This window comes from Cladophialophora bantiana, assembly GCF_000835475.1.
Source record: "Cladophialophora bantiana CBS 173.52 unplaced genomic scaffold supercont1.5, whole genome shotgun sequence".
Taxonomy (NCBI): domain Eukaryota; kingdom Fungi; phylum Ascomycota; class Eurotiomycetes; order Chaetothyriales; family Herpotrichiellaceae; genus Cladophialophora; species Cladophialophora bantiana.
Window position 1 is genome coordinate 526,602 of NW_015971579.1, and position 14,991 is coordinate 541,592.

The following is a 14,991-nucleotide window of genomic DNA, read 5'->3' on the forward strand; positions in this document are numbered from 1 at the left end:
CCCCCCCCCCCCCCCCCCAACGACTCTAATTAGGGATGTCAATGTGTTCTCAGGATGCAACCGTATCCGATTTTGGCTCTTCCGGCGTCGATCCTCAATACTGTCGCCCTGGGAAACCATGTTTGGGAGTTTTGTCAGCAGAAATGCCACATGACTTCTTGTTGGTTGATTTTCATTTTCGTCTTCTTGTTTCCGAACCGTCCGGAAAAGGAGAAGGGTGGGGATTTCCATGGAGAGAACAGTCTAAACGGGGAGGGGTGGTGACGTGCATTTGATCTCGCAAATGGGGTTTCAAAGAAGAAATCACGAGTTCCTACTCGTAGATGACTACGAGCACCTGTCTTGTAACTTCGCTCACTGAACGGAATCGTCGGTTGTATGTCAGAGCCTTAAATTCGATGCGCATGGTACTGATAGGAAGATTAAATCTCTCGGTTGCAGTGCAACTGGAATAAGACCCTTCTTCCGCAGGTTTCTCACGACAGCGATTGGAGGGGAAAAATGCGGTTGGAAAAGGTTTCGCGCGGAAAGTTTGAATGGGATGAAGGGGCCTTTTGGCAGTGCACCCTGTGTGGAAAAACTGCGGACAATTTGAAGAAAGATCCGACTGGTCATTCGTGGGATTTCAAAAGTCGACTGACCAATGGTTCGATGAACCAGTGTCCACGTACCTTGTAGCCGGTGGATTGGTTCGAAGGCGAGAGGTGTCAGGCCAAAAGATTTGTATGGCAAGTACACAGAGAAACTGCTGTCTTTTCAATTTGGACTCGGATTTAGCCCTGCCCGGTCCCAACAGCCTTGCTCGAGAATCAGCCTCGTCTGAAACGCCTCCTTTCCCGTGGGTCTCAGACGCAAAAGGGGGTGGCATTCAACAATTCGCAGGAAACCCCAGAAAAATCATCAGGTACTTTCCCAGTTGGAACGATGCATGGTACCTCGTCCTCCATCCTCTGTACAAAGATGTGGTCTAACTCTTCGCTAAAGCAGGTGCAGCGTCCTGAAAACGGCGTGGAAAGATTCTGCACACTTTCAACCCTCAAAAGGCCTCACCCCCAGCACAGAATACGGAGGTTCAAGCGTGGGAGCGAACGGGAAACGGAGACGAGATTATTGAGAGAGAAACAGGCCAGGTCTCCACAATATGCATGATTGCGCAGAGCCTCAGCTTGTGTGAGTCACACATGCAGATTCGCTGCAACCCAAGCGGCCGGCGGTTTCACAGCACTCACAGCACTAGAGTGGCCAGAATCCGTTTCAATGGAGAGAGGCATTGGATTGCTTGGAGTTCAATGCGCCAGTTGTTCAGCTGACCAAGTCCCAATGTTGGATAGAGGGGACGATAGTGGCCTTTGAGTTGCCTGTCCTTGGGATGCTCCCGAGGAATACCTGCTCGGTGCCTAGGTAGGTATTCCATCTTGCGACGTTGCCAAAGGGCGCGTACTCGGCGCTCCATCCAGGGTTTAGCGTAACGCGGAGCACTTTGGTGTGCATCCCAAAGGTCTCAGTCGGCAGGATGAACCATAAGCGGAAACCGCAGTGGGATCGTCGGCCGCGAACCGACTGGGGGGGATCCAGTCCAATCAACCCACCCTGGGGGTGAGGGCAATGCAGCGCACTTTTGTGGCCACAATCGTTCATTTCATTTTCCAGGTTTGAGGCTTGGAGCACGGCGCACTAGCTCGTCCAATTGTGCATCGCGTGGGAACGTGTTTCACCTTGGAAATACACGTCTGTTCACAGGTTGGTACACGGTACACGGTACACGGCGTCGGAGCAACGGTTCGAGAGATGAACAGAGTTGCAACTAAGCACGACAGTTGGACCCCGGTTGTCTGCCTTGTGGCTAGCCAAAGCGAGCATTCCGGGCGGTTCCTGGTCAGCAGCGGTTCAATTCCACAGTCCCCTACCGAGCACGGCCTTACAGTCCTGTTAATAAACTCTACCTAGGTAAGTATCCCCTTTTTGGCGCACCACTCGTACGTACCTAGATTTAGGGTGTGAAGGGGGAAATGAGATGTGTAGAGACTTCCTTCCCCGATCCAGGAGAATCTGCCTTTTCCTTGGCCAATTTCTCACAACGAGAGTACCTACGTAGGAACGGCTTTGGATGAATTATGAGTCATTTGGTAGAGGCCACAAGGCCCATCCCGGGCCCACTAAGGGGGCTATCAACACACCCTATTGGCAGAGTGGCCCTTTCGCGTGCAGACCTAGTCCGTATTCGCTCTTAGTGGCTTCAAGGCTGACCAACGCCCCCACTCATTGGGCGATTGGGCACCAGGCCGGGAAGCGGCGCCCAGACTGCACCTCCGGCCACTAGGTTCACTTACGCACTCTGAATTATACATAATCTGGCCTTGCCCCCCCTTGTGGATGCCTAGACTCTCTTCCTCTTCTCTTCTCTCACCTCCCTCCACCATCATTATTCAACACTGCAACAACATCCAAGGTTTCACTGCGACTCATAGGAAATGGAGTCCTTCTGATCGCCTTCGCCTTCACCTCTTATCTCGCTCAGGCAAGATAGGATCAGTCACCATCCCAGTCACTGCTCCCATTCCCTCTCCACTCACCCCTTACTCACAGTCTCCTTCTGGAGTACCTGTGAATATCCGGCAGGACTTCGTCGCTCCCAGCGTACTGAGCTCTCCTACTCCAACCGCAACCATTCCCGCGTTGGACTTCACATCCTTCACCACGGATCAATCGCAACCATGGCGTTCCCCAACCCCAAGTACATCAACTGCATCGTCGCAGAACCAACAGCAGCACAACTTCAATCAGGACTTTCAGCTCTTCGCCGCTCCGGAGACCCCTCTCAGGATCTCTCAAGCCTCGCGTGCGCAGGCGATATCGAGTACAGCCCCTAATAGCCAACGACTAGCCCAGACCCGGCATCTCTCTATCAACAGCAGAGTGTCTCCTGCAGTCCAGTCTATCTCGTCTCCATCTCACGGGCATCTCTACTCGTCTCCCAATCACCGGTCTTTTCCCAGTCTAGCATTGCAAAACCCATCCACTCAAGAGAAATACCTGCGCCAGCTTGCTCATTTGCAGCGTCTGCCGCCTGTTCCCCCTTTTGACTCGATCACCACTGTTCCCCGCAGAAACTACTCGGTTCCTAACATCCCACAAGGTACTTACAACCGCAGCCCGACTCGTCGGGCGAAGTCACTAACCGTGTCCCCAGGCGATATGGCTACCGCCTTCGACTCGATGTATCTCCCGGGAGGCGACTTCAGCGCCTCCCACGACGATTTCCTGGACCTCGAGCCCAATTTCCAGTCCAACAACCATTTCACCACTGTCAATTCCGGAGTTAACGATGGCACAATTTCTCCAACCGATTTGTTCAAGGACGACGCAATGATCATGTCGGCTCCGCCATCCACGGCATTCCCAAACCTGAGCACTCCGGATTCGAGCTTCTTGGAATCCCCCGCCATAGCCAGCAGTGGCTTGAATACCTCCCCACTGGAAGATGGGGAACTCGATGCCCAGTTGAACTTCGCTGAGCTCGACAACATGGTACCGCTCTTCCCACAGAATTCCTTGGATCAGTTCGCCTGTCACCCCTTGTCGACTGCGCCTTTCACACAGTCAACTTCGAGCGCCGTGAGCTCTCGACCGGCCTCCCGCGCTCAAGAGACCGGTATGGTACGGCAGAAGTCCTCACCAGGACGACCGCCGTCGCAACCTTACCATACCCGCAAGCGTTCAGAGACTTATGGTGTCTCTAAGGCGTCTAAGCCCCGCAAGAGCTTGCCTGAAATCACCATTGACAGTGATGATGACAAGGAGACGGCAAAGAGAAAGAAAAACACTGCCGCTGCCCGAAAGTCTCGTCAGCGAAAGCAGGAACACGCTGAAGCGGCCGAAGCCGAGATCCAACGTCTCAGAGGCATCATTTACCGCCTTGGAGCCGATCCTGACGCGGAGAATCTGTGAGCGCGGTGGGAGGAATGTTGGATGGTTGTTGATGGGTAAGGGTACCCAGGAGTGGACTCGAGTTCCCATCGCTTTGAATGGTCTTGGTTTCTTGCAAATGCAATCGGACGACAATTGAAGCTGTGACTGCCAAACCTCTTGGTAGTTGCCGATACAGCAGCATGACGCTTGGGGTTGGGGATTATATTAGGCTTAAGCCAGGAGGGCTGCCTCCCCAAATCGCCACGTCGCCCTTGTTTTCTTTCGACGTTTCTGATCTTGTTCGGCTCACAGCGATCATTGGGGTTGATGAGATCTACCGGATAAGGTGGCTCAGGCTACCCTTAGCCTTTTACTGACATCGCTACGATTTCTTATCACCGACGACAATCGCAATGCCATTTGAATGGAGCGTAACAGCAGACTTTTGAATGGTATTGATGAGGCGTCACTCGGATCAGCTGACTTTGTATTGAGTTTTTCACTTGGCGAAAGCGTCGAACGGCTTTCTGACCGTCTCCTCTTTTGTTCTCGATACTGCGAAAAGGATTCTTCCTTTGCTGTGCCGTCCTACGAAGGGGGATTGACTCGAGGCCTGTTTAACAATCGTGTTTTTCTGGCGCTTTGTCATGTTTTTTCTTTCTCAAATCATGAACCATCACGGATGAAACACGTGCTTGCTTAGCAGCGCGGGTTGAACGGGGATGTATTCATCCACTCTTTATATCATGTATCTACAAATAGTTTTGTCAGATATGCATGGCTGGCCTTCTTCTGAAACGGCCTCGCAAACCTGCTAGGCGTCCTTCCCAAGCTAGAGGACAAGAAGGGGAGGACACGGAACGCAACTCGGTCTTTGAGAAACCATGTGCACAGCCCGTTCCATCGTCGTCGTCGTCCTCCCATTTGTTCCTTTCATTTAAACCTCTGTTGGTATAGCAGCAGCGTCCCTAATAGCACTAGCGGAGCAGCATAAGCCCCCCTGTGGAGAAGTGAGTGAGTGCGGCGCTGGCACTTGTCACTCGCCAGTGCGTGCCCTACGAGGCCGAAGACTTTTGAACAAGAGAGGGAGCCCTATTGGTGTCCTCGCCATCGACATATACTATTGGGTTATGTGCAGGTACTTTCGCCAGAGCTGAGACCTTTTCATTCTTTTCATCTCATGTTGTATGTACATATATAAGTATCGTATACATCCCTCTCTCTGTCTCTCTCACACTGTGTGTGTGTGGGTGGGTGTGTGGGAGAGAGAGAGAGAGAAATGGACAAAGGGAAGGGGACAGGAGGAAGAACCACGACGTCTCTCAGAGCTACGTACGCTGTGTACACCGGGATTACGTGCAGACAGGTGCAGATAGGCGTGGTCAAAGGTCGTAAGATACACCCGCTCACACCCACGAACATACCACATTATTTAGCAATTTCACTTATTACTATTACTATCCTAACACTTGGTTCTGCTTTGCATGGCTCACTGGCTAGGTGTTCTGTTGTCTTGTCTTGTTCCTGCTTTGCACACATGATTCCTGTTCACCTGCCCACCAGTTCGGGTCCAATCTGTCGATTCCACTCAAAACTGTGAACATGGACATTCCCACAAGATGTGCTCCACAAGATTTCCCGCAGTGTCTCGTATTGCGGGGAAATAAGCAGAGCTGATAAGCCGCCCATTTGCCTCGCGACGGTATGCCTGTTTTCCTTGCCTTTATCCACCAACAACTTTGCATTCGGGGGTATCTCTTCTCGTAAGGACAAGACTTGCCTAAGCGGGGTATCTGTACTCAAAGCACAAAACCAAGAAAACAAAATCCACAACTCAAGAAAAAAACACAGTTTCGATCTAGTGCGCGGGGGTATCCTGAAAGAGAGAAAATGCATAACAAAAAGAGTGATGTCCGAGTTTGTCGTCAATGGGCCGAAATAGCCCGGGGGTATCTCAAAAGATCGATACGGAAAACGGGACGGACTGATGTAGATCCAACCATGTCACGCTACCTCGAAACCACGAGGCCAGAGAGACGAGAAGGGCTGCGAGGAGGTACCGCCGGTGGAGTGCTGTAAGTCTTCTCGTCCCACCACTTCTCGAACTCAACTGGACTGGACGCTCGAGACAGTCGAGATGGATGTGACAGAGATGTGCGTGGAGTTTTGTCTCTGACCTCGTCGGACCTTCAAGCAGTTGCCTTGACCTCTGGGACCGCTGTGGCCACAACTTCGGGTGTGGACTGAACGGGCTCAGCGACAGGTTCGGCAGGTTTGGTCTCGGCAGCTTCGGGAGCAGCAGCTGGAGTCTCAGGGGCGGCAGCTTCAGTCGAGCTGGCAGGAGCAGTAGCAGCAGCAGGCTCAGCATGAGTCTTTTCCTTCGAGCCTTCAGACTTGATCGCTTTACTAGCGCGACGGACAAGCTGACCAATGAATTTGCCACCTGGGAGAGGAGACTTTTCCCGCTTCGGCTCAGCAACGGTATCGTCGGCTTCGGCGGTCTCCTGCTGCTTCTTGTTGAAGAAAAGGGAGGTACGGCGCTTGTTGTCGCGAGCAGGGCGTTCCTCAGTAGCAGCTGGAGTGGTCTCGGCAGCGGCCTCGGTGGTGGCAGCAGGTTCGGTGGGTTCGGCGCTGGCGGCAGCAACGGTATCCTTGGCAACAGCCTCGGCAGCCTTATCTTCTTTGGCCTCCTCTTTGGTTTCCTTCTTGCCTTCGAGCTTGGCTTCAGTCTTCTTGATGAAACCTATCAAGCCGCCCTTCTTCTCAGCCTTGTGAGCAGCGGAGCTTTCTCCAGCAGCGGAAGGCTCTTCAGCGGCAGGAGTTGTGGCAGTGTCGACGGGGGCTGTGACAGCCGCAGTGTCAATGGGCTTGTTCTCAATCGGCTCCTCGAGCTTGGGAGCTGTCTCAGAGACTGGGGGAACATCACTGCTTGTCATGGCATCTTTTTCAGATTTCTCAGTGGTTGGGCTTACCACTCGGTTCCTGAACAGGCTGCCGAAGACAGAGCCACGCTTGCCCTTCTTCTCGGTGGGGCTTGCCTCTTCTTTCTCCTCCTTCTTGTCAGAGGCGGCAGGTGCAGCTGGCACTGGATTTCGTTAGGACCAAACTTTCAACGTGATATGAGTGGCTTACCTGCACCGGACGCCGAAGCTTCGGTTGCCTCTGGTGTCTCTTTAGCCTCCTCTTTCTTTTCAGGAACTTCTGGCTTCTCTTCCTTCTTCTCAGCATGTTCCTCTTTCTTGCTGAGAAGGGTTCCGAAGATGCTACCACGCTTCCGCGACTGAGAACGCTCAGCAGCAGGCTTTGTGGTCTCATCTGCGTCACTAGAGGTGGCAGCAGCATCAGCAGCGGCCGCAGCAGCGGCAGTAGAGGCGTCAACGGACTTCTTTGGTTCTTTGGATTTGGAGCGGGAAGTCTTGACGGCGGCTGCAGCAGGGGCAAATGCAGGTTTGGCTAGAGCTGCATTAGCTTATGATTATGCGTTGACATGACGGATCCAGTCATGAAATCCACTCACAGTATTCCTCGACATTCTTCTTATAGCTCTCGCGCTCAGTGACGTCTTCCTTCAAGCTCTTTGCCTCTTCAATTGTCTTTTCAATAGCAGCTATCCAGCTGTCTCGTTCCTTCGCAGACGAGGCCTCAAAGCGGTGGACATGAGCACCAGACTTGAAGGAGAATTGGAAGCCTTCCTTGGTCACGCTCGAGGCATCGGACTGGTAGGAATTGTTAATGGCTGTCATCCTCAAATTAACATGTAAGACTCACCAAGTTGATGATACCAGCCGGGGTTGCCTTGTCCTCGACGCGCTTGGAGTAGAAGAGCAGACCCTTTCCAGTCTCACGTGCCCATGCAGCGTCGGAGTGCTTTGCATCAGCCTTCTCAGACTTCATGAAGTTGGTCAATGACTCGGCCGTGGAAGGCTCCTCTTGGAACCAGAAGTAGTGTTTGCTGAAGATGAATTTCCTGCAATCGACGTGTCAGTGTTGTTGACCCTCTGGGTCATGACTCTGGCCGGCAAGCATACTTGAAGAAAGTTGGCTCCTTGTACCCCAACACGCCCTCTGAAGCCGGCGTGGTCTCGGAGGCCGGTTCTTCTTTCTTGGCCTCTTCGGTTGTAGGAGCAGTGGCCTCCTCAGCGATAGCAGGGGTAGCTTCTGTCGTCTCAGCGGGAGCAGCGGCAGTCTCTGTGGGCTCGGCCGTGGACTCTGGTTGTTCGGCGGCAACCTTGGTGGGCTCGACGGCTTGCGTCTCCTCGACGGGCTTTGGTGCTTCGACAGACATAATGCTAGATTGGAGCTGGAAGTCCTGTGTACGTCCCGTGTATTAAGGTATAGAGGAGGTTATGTGGTCAAGAGAGCAACAACTTGAAGAGAGGTAGGATGAAGTGTCGAGAAGAATGAGCAGTTCAGAACAAAGAATAAGTTGTCGGAAGAATTAAGTGGATTTTGAGAAATTGACAATGGCAATCTAGGATCGCGAGGCTTTGGGACCGAGCAGTCACGTTTCGGGGAAGAAAGGTTGGTGAAGAAATAGTCGTGGCAGGAAATTTGAAGAGGACCAATTTTGTATGGAGGAGCAGCAAGGGATTGGTTTCCCAGACAGATGAAGGGAGCGAGATTGAGAAGTGGACAGGCAAGAGTGGTGTGAGATGGGCTGCGTCTAGTTTTTGTCTTGTCTTTATCGCTCCAGTTCGATTTGTTTGGGGCTGGTAACGGGCTCGTTGGCTCTCTTGGACGGGCTCCAGTCACGATGGCTGCGCAGGGCGTTTACCGGGCAAAGGAGATTTGAAGGCGCCCCTAGGCAACGCGCTACCATGCCCAACTCCACCCTTTAACCAACACTAGCCCGGCCTGTCCCCCCAGGCCCGGCTGCTCTGAATGATTTGGTGGAGAAACCTGTGGTCGTAGCCTGCGCGCCCCTCCCACGCTAGCCTACTCGTCTGGTGGCCTGCGGAACACGACTAATACTAACCCAGTAGCCCTCCCATTGACCTACTGGGTTGCCCTCGCCATTCCTGCTGCCGCCCAACTTGTCTCCCCGGAAACAAAATCACATCAACATTCGACCATGCCTCGATCCACGGGGATTTTCATGATCGTGCCTCGATATATTCGCAGTGACCGCGTGCAGCTCAAGCCACCTTACTATTCACGGAAAATTCCATCATTACAGTCAGCAGTGAGGAGGACCATTGAAATGGCTATCACAAAGCAGTCTACGCCTCTTTTCTGACGCCAAGCAAGCCTCCTGCAAGAACGTCACACAGCGTCTTGCGAACTTTGTGTCAAAGGCGTTGCGAAGCCCACAAGGCATCACGGTATGGACTGAACAGATGGTGCGGTACTTTCCGCCACCACGAGGTGTCCATGCCACCCACCGATCAGCTTCCATTTTCCCACGAGAGAAAAATCGATTGCCGCCATGGAACAAGGAAGAAATGGTCCAGAAACCGTCTGATATCACAAACAACCAGGCGTCCCAATTGTTCCCCTCACCGCTGCCACTCCTTTCAGGCCCTCCTCAATAGCATTGCACAAAAGAAGCAGGGGGGATAGAGTTGCATGTGACTCACAATACGATGGGCTGAACTCTGAGCGAAAAAGACATGGCGATATCGCTGGGAAAAAGGGTCGCTGGTCATGCGACCATCATCTCGCACAGCTGGCCACCTGCAGAAATGACGTGCCTGGTGCATTCGTCACCTGCTCTGGACGAATCCATGAATAGTTCTTTCGCATCGGCGGCCGATCCGAAGCACCTTGTTTGATAATCGCAAAAATCTGTACTTGTCGGAAGGACATCTTTCCACGTTCACCATCAGCAGGAACATGACAAGGAGGATTGGTGACAGAGACGAGTAGCGGATTGCGCTCTTCCTCATCTCTGCCGTATGGCCCGAGAATCCGAAGCCCAAGGTAGCTGCAGAGAAGGATCACTTACCTACTGTAGTGAAATAATTACTGCTCGTCAGCAGTGGTCATACCGGAGCAGGCGAAGATTCAACTTGATCGTTCGATAAACATTTCCTTGTCCCTGCACTGCCACAATCTTGTCCCGCAGGATTTCTTTTCCTGGGAAGGATGTCTGTCTTGTTCACGTTATCGTCACCATCGGCCGGACAATGGCGACAGCGTGCGGTATTATTCAATCATTCATGCATGCGTTCATGCATGGACTCACGGATACATGGATCCTGGTGTCGATCCCGACTCTCCAGGAGGGGCACGTAACTTGGACCAAGCCCACAATGGTCCAGATCACCAAACAATCAACATGGCGGGGAACCTTGGCTACGAGTACAAGTGGTTATGCTCAACGCTCGGAGCAGGTCGCAATTTCGAAACCATCTCCACAATCGAGATGGAACGGCGCGAATTTGGTCCCCATCCACTCCCTCAACGGATCCAACGCGAACCTGAAACAGCTCTGCGATATGCCGTACTGCTTGTTCTCCTCATTCTCTGAGTACGGAGCACTCATTTTCGACGCTGCGAACAATAATGGAATATCAAGGCACAATTGGCCTCTTGTAAGAACCGTGTTTGTAGGAGCAGTGGCCTCCCCCCTCTCTCCGTGTCTATTGGGCCTTCACCCGCTCTCCGTCTCTTATTGAGATAGGCCGCTTTTGTTGAGATACGTATGGAGTACGAGTCGGTTGGAAGTTGGCCCAAGCTGAGACTTGTGGCTGCTCGCCAAACCCTCAACCTCATCCTCATCCACCGCACCCTCGCCTCCCTTCCCCTTTCGCGCCATAGTAGGCGCCAGTTGAAAGTCTTTGCACGGGGGAGACGTCACCGGCGCCAACAAAGGGACACTAAGAAGTAAATGATACCTTTTTCAACCTATCTAACAATGAGGGTCCGAACCTCGAAGGGGGGGCCCACGATCCCGCCGACCAGGACCCGCTGCTTCTGTTAAGTTCGCTGCCGTTGCGCATCTAACCGATGAGGATCAGGCAGGGTCTAGAGAGTCTCACTAGGTAAATCTACAAAAGACGGGGGCCATGGTGCTCTTTCAAGCTCGCGAGATGGTACCTCGTATGTACCTCCTCCGGGCGTCCTTGTTAGACCGAGCAATTATTGCACAGACCCGCGGCTCTCCCTGGATGGAATTTCTTCAACTGAGCCGGAAATGAAATCACTCTCCCTCTCCGCTTCATCCGATGGAGCGGTCTTTATGGGTCATCTTAGTCGAACTGGACGAGGGAAAGTCAAATCAAAGCGGCGAGGGACAGGAAACTCAAGACAGTTCTCCCGAGTCCGGCGAATCTCAAACAACACGAGGAAAACACTTGAAAGAGATAAATTCGGTTTCATGCTCCTGTCAGTGAGCTAACTACCCGACATCGAGCCTGCCTCTCAGTTCAATGAAGGAGACACAACTCCTCCGTACATATCTCGTTCATTGCCAAAACGGCCGAGTTGATACTGGGTACAGATTTTTGATCTCTGCCGCGATTTAAATGTCCTGTCGACCTGTGCGAGGTAGTCGTCCTCATATTGGCTTGGGGGTTCGATGAATACCTCCTGCGCCAATTGCTTCCAAACAAACCCGAGCGCAAGACTGCTGATCACCCAACGCTTGCCGATTTTGTCTTCCTTACCTTACAATTTGCCTCTCCAAATACCTTGTTTGAAGCCGCCACTTCAATATGTACTCCGTACCGTGCTTGTCTCGATAACCAAATTGAAATCCCCCCTCCTCAACCCGCCGTCGTCAGGATGTACGAAGTAACGGCATCCATCCTTTCTTTGGTCAATTTCAAACTGATAACGAGCAGTTCTTGGGCCACATCCGGTTCTCGTATCTGCATCTCATGCCATCTCCTTGCATCTAGTTTCCACGTAACACAGTCCTTCTCTGCCACCATCGAGGCAGTGCGCGGTGTCTGGGAGAAAAACGGCAGCTCTCCGCATGGTCGCCCTGACACAATCAGCTCAGAGTACTTGCCCTGTGGCCAGTCGTAATCGCAACGTAGAATGCCTTCTTCCAGCATGTAGAAGCCGTCAGGAGGGTCCCCAACCTTGAACAAGACCGAGCCTCTCGGGTACACAACCCTTTCAAAATACTTCATAGCACGATACCAGAAATCTTCGTTCTTCTCTGAGAGATCCACAAAGATCTGCAGCATCAAGGGTAGAGGTTGCTTGAATGACTGCCACTTAGCCAAGCTGGACGCGTCCTCATCCAAAGTAGTCTGGGCAACTTGATGGAGGTGACTTCGTCTGGGGGAGCTGCCCATAAATTCCGCCTTGTACGAGGACGAAAGCTCCTGAGGCCGAGCGCGAGGCATGTCAAGGTGCCCTCCTATCCGCCTGGTGCGCCGCTGCTCCTGTTGACGATACAGGGCGGTCAAAAGTTTGTTCTCGCAGTGCTCCAGTGCCACATTCAGATCAGGGAAGATTTGGACGTTTGAGTCTGCCGCAAACAGGCCAACATTTTGAAGAGCTTGTCCAATCTCGCCATCCACGTCCAAGCTGCTCACGATAAGCTCGACTCCACGCTTCTGCAGTAGACGGTTGATTCTGGTGAACGCTTCCGCGGCAGAGAAATCAATGCCGTTAATTTGAGCCATGTCCAAGATGAGGAATCTCAGAGGTTGATCCCTGAACGCATCTTCCTCAAGAAGGGCTCGAATTCTGTTCTCAACCCCGACAATCGTGCCAAAGAACAAATATCCAGCCAGCTTAAGTAGAAAGATCTGTTTGCCTGTTTCTCGCAAGAACTTGAGCTGGACTGGCGGTCGTCTGACGAGAGACTTTGCGACTTGACCAGAATAGGTGGCTCTGATGGCCGTTCTTCGAGACGTTTGTACAACAAAACTCAAAGCGGCAAGCAAAATGCCAACGAGGATCCCAATCACGAAATCCCACACTCCCATGGTGATGACAATGATCAAGACGGTGGCGTATTCAAGCTTGTGAACTTTGCCCCATGTTCCGACAAGAGCTTCTTCAAGCAACTCTATACCTAATAAGAAAATCAAGGCACCAACAACCATAATGGGAATGTAACCAATAATAGCCGGGCCAGCCAAAAGGATACCGACGGTGCAGGCTGCCAGCAGCAGCCCTGCAAGACGGTCATTGCCACCACTGTCCATAAATAGGAGACTGTTGGTATATACGAGATAGTTCTGTACACTGCCGAAGAGACCACTGAGGCAGTTCGAGACGCCATGGGCGATCAGCTCGCGGTCGACGCTCAGGTTATCCTCGCCGGTAGAAATGCCCAGAGCGGGCACGTTGATTGGGACATGCAAGACGCCGAAGAAGGTCAGTGCAAACATCGCCGGGATAGTATCCGCAAGAGCTCCCCAGTTGACCGCGTTAAAGTCGTACAGCGTGTAGAAATGATACCAGGGGTTCCCGGCCGGTGGGGGATCGAAAACCCAGCCTCCAGTACGCAAGGTGTCCATTGATAGGCCCAAAGCAAACTTGAAGAAGTAGAAAATCGCAGCAACCGAGAGAAAGTAGCCGCCGACCAGCAGATTTGATTTTACAAAGCGTTGTACAATGAGTAAGGTGATGGCAAGCGCCAAGGGTACGGTCCACAGGGCGATTGTGTCGGTGCGGAACAGCTGTTTGAGGGTGTCAAGGTTGTACTCCAGATTGCCAGGTAGCCGAGCAGAGACTTCGATGCCAGTAGCGACAAGGAACCAGCCAACACCTCCGATACAGCCAATGAGAATATGGCGCGGGAAGAAACCGATCAAGGATCCTAGCTTGCAAGCTCCCATGAGGAAGAACACCACTCCAGTTAGAACGGAACTGATGGCAAAGGACAGTATCGTGGTGGCAAGGACAGCCTTGGGGTTCTGCTCCCCCACCTTCTGGAGGATGGTAAAGGCCATCTTATGGAAGAAGGGCACAACCTCAATCATTTCGGACCCAATGCCTCCTCTGAAGATCGAGCCTCCAGAGGAATAGACGACCTGGGCAACGATAGTACTGACATAGAACATTGCAATGCCGTCAGAGCCGAGACCATCAAAGATTTCGTTCCCAAGAGGAAACAGAATCATGCCGTAGGAGAGAGCGTCGAGGATGTTCAGGAGCAAACCCAGAAAGACGGCTGGAAGGAGACTGACGGGGTGTGCGATAGCTTCCCGATATATGGCACGGGCGCTCCACGTCTTGGGGTGTGAGAGAGTATAACAGCATGAGCGCATTCTTCTCGCGGAGGCCCTGCATCTCTGGATGAGACCATCCTTGTCCGAACCGTACTGTCGCTCGACGTCTGTATAATGGCCATACTTTAAAGGCTCTGGCCGCCGTTCACCAATGAGGGCCGTATACTCGTCTGGCTGGGTGGGCTCCAGCCTACTCGATGTGGGACGATCTGGCATTGCCTTGTCGACACCATTCGTGTGCTGGTGACGCTCCTCCTCTTGTCCCGTAGAACTTTGTATCATTGCCGTCAACTCGGAGATGGCTGGATCGCCAGAGTGGTCATGTTCCGAGCCCTCTGGAGTTACAGGCTCGGACACCTCTTCGATCACTTCAGGGTAACCATCATCAGAGGCAGCTGACGAAGAGGGCGGAGAGCTTCCAAGATGTGAGGCGTTCTCGGAGAGAGCAAACGCAGCCAGTTCAGCAGTCTGATCTCTTAGGCCGGCGGAAGAAGAGTACTGAGCCGGATCCAGCTGACCATGGAAAGAACGGACATAGAAGGATCTGGCGGGAGTTTTCTCTGCGGGCTGACTAGATGAAGAGCTGGCTCGAGGGCGTTCAATCCAAGGACGGTCCGCAGCAGCCAAGAGACTGCTCTCTTCGATACCTTGATCACTATGAGATCTTTTCAAGGGAGAGCTGGGCATCGGAGCTGGTCGGCTCTTGGAGAAGTTGGAGCTATGGCGGGCGTGCTGTTTGCTCGAAGAGGTCGTCGACATTTTAGTTGCTCATTAGGATATCATGATGTCCCGCAATTCACATGCAAACTCCACTACGACTGTCCCGGCTCTTTCCAAAAGAAACACGCACCGGGGGCTGGGCCTAAGGAACACTATGCTCATTCGTGAGTGCTAGTCCGGAGCCTGTAATCGTCCCTCGTGTGACGCGAGACGGTCAGGGAATGAG

The 14,991-nt window shown here is 52.7% G+C and overlaps 3 protein-coding genes across 3 annotated transcripts; 1 reads left to right on the forward strand and 2 right to left on the reverse strand.

Moving 5' to 3' along the window:
• Nucleotides 1-2,373: 2,373 nt before the first annotated feature.
• On the forward strand, nucleotides 2,374-3,948 carry Z519_03783 (uncharacterized protein; the record flags this gene model as incomplete). The annotated part of the gene is made up of 1 exon (XM_016761530.1): nucleotides 2,374-3,948. The coding sequence occupies one exon, from the start codon at nucleotides 2,374-2,376 to the stop codon at nucleotides 3,946-3,948; it is 1,575 nt and encodes a 524-aa protein (XP_016621868.1).
• Nucleotides 3,949-6,098: 2,150 nt separating this feature from the next.
• On the reverse strand, nucleotides 6,099-8,194 carry Z519_03784 (uncharacterized protein; the record flags this gene model as incomplete). Its single annotated transcript, XM_016761531.1, has 5 exons — nucleotides 6,099-6,994; nucleotides 7,042-7,362; nucleotides 7,427-7,625; nucleotides 7,678-7,876; nucleotides 7,938-8,194. 5 exons carry the CDS (start codon nucleotides 8,192-8,194, stop codon nucleotides 6,099-6,101), a joined length of 1,872 nt encoding a protein of 623 aa, XP_016621869.1.
• A 3,421-nt stretch (nucleotides 8,195-11,615) lies between these two features.
• Nucleotides 11,616-14,804, reverse strand: Z519_03785 (uncharacterized protein; the record flags this gene model as incomplete). The annotated part of the gene is made up of 1 exon (XM_016761532.1): nucleotides 11,616-14,804. The coding sequence occupies one exon, from the start codon at nucleotides 14,802-14,804 to the stop codon at nucleotides 11,616-11,618; it is 3,189 nt and encodes a 1,062-aa protein (XP_016621870.1).
• Between the last annotated feature and the right edge of the window lie 187 nt (nucleotides 14,805-14,991).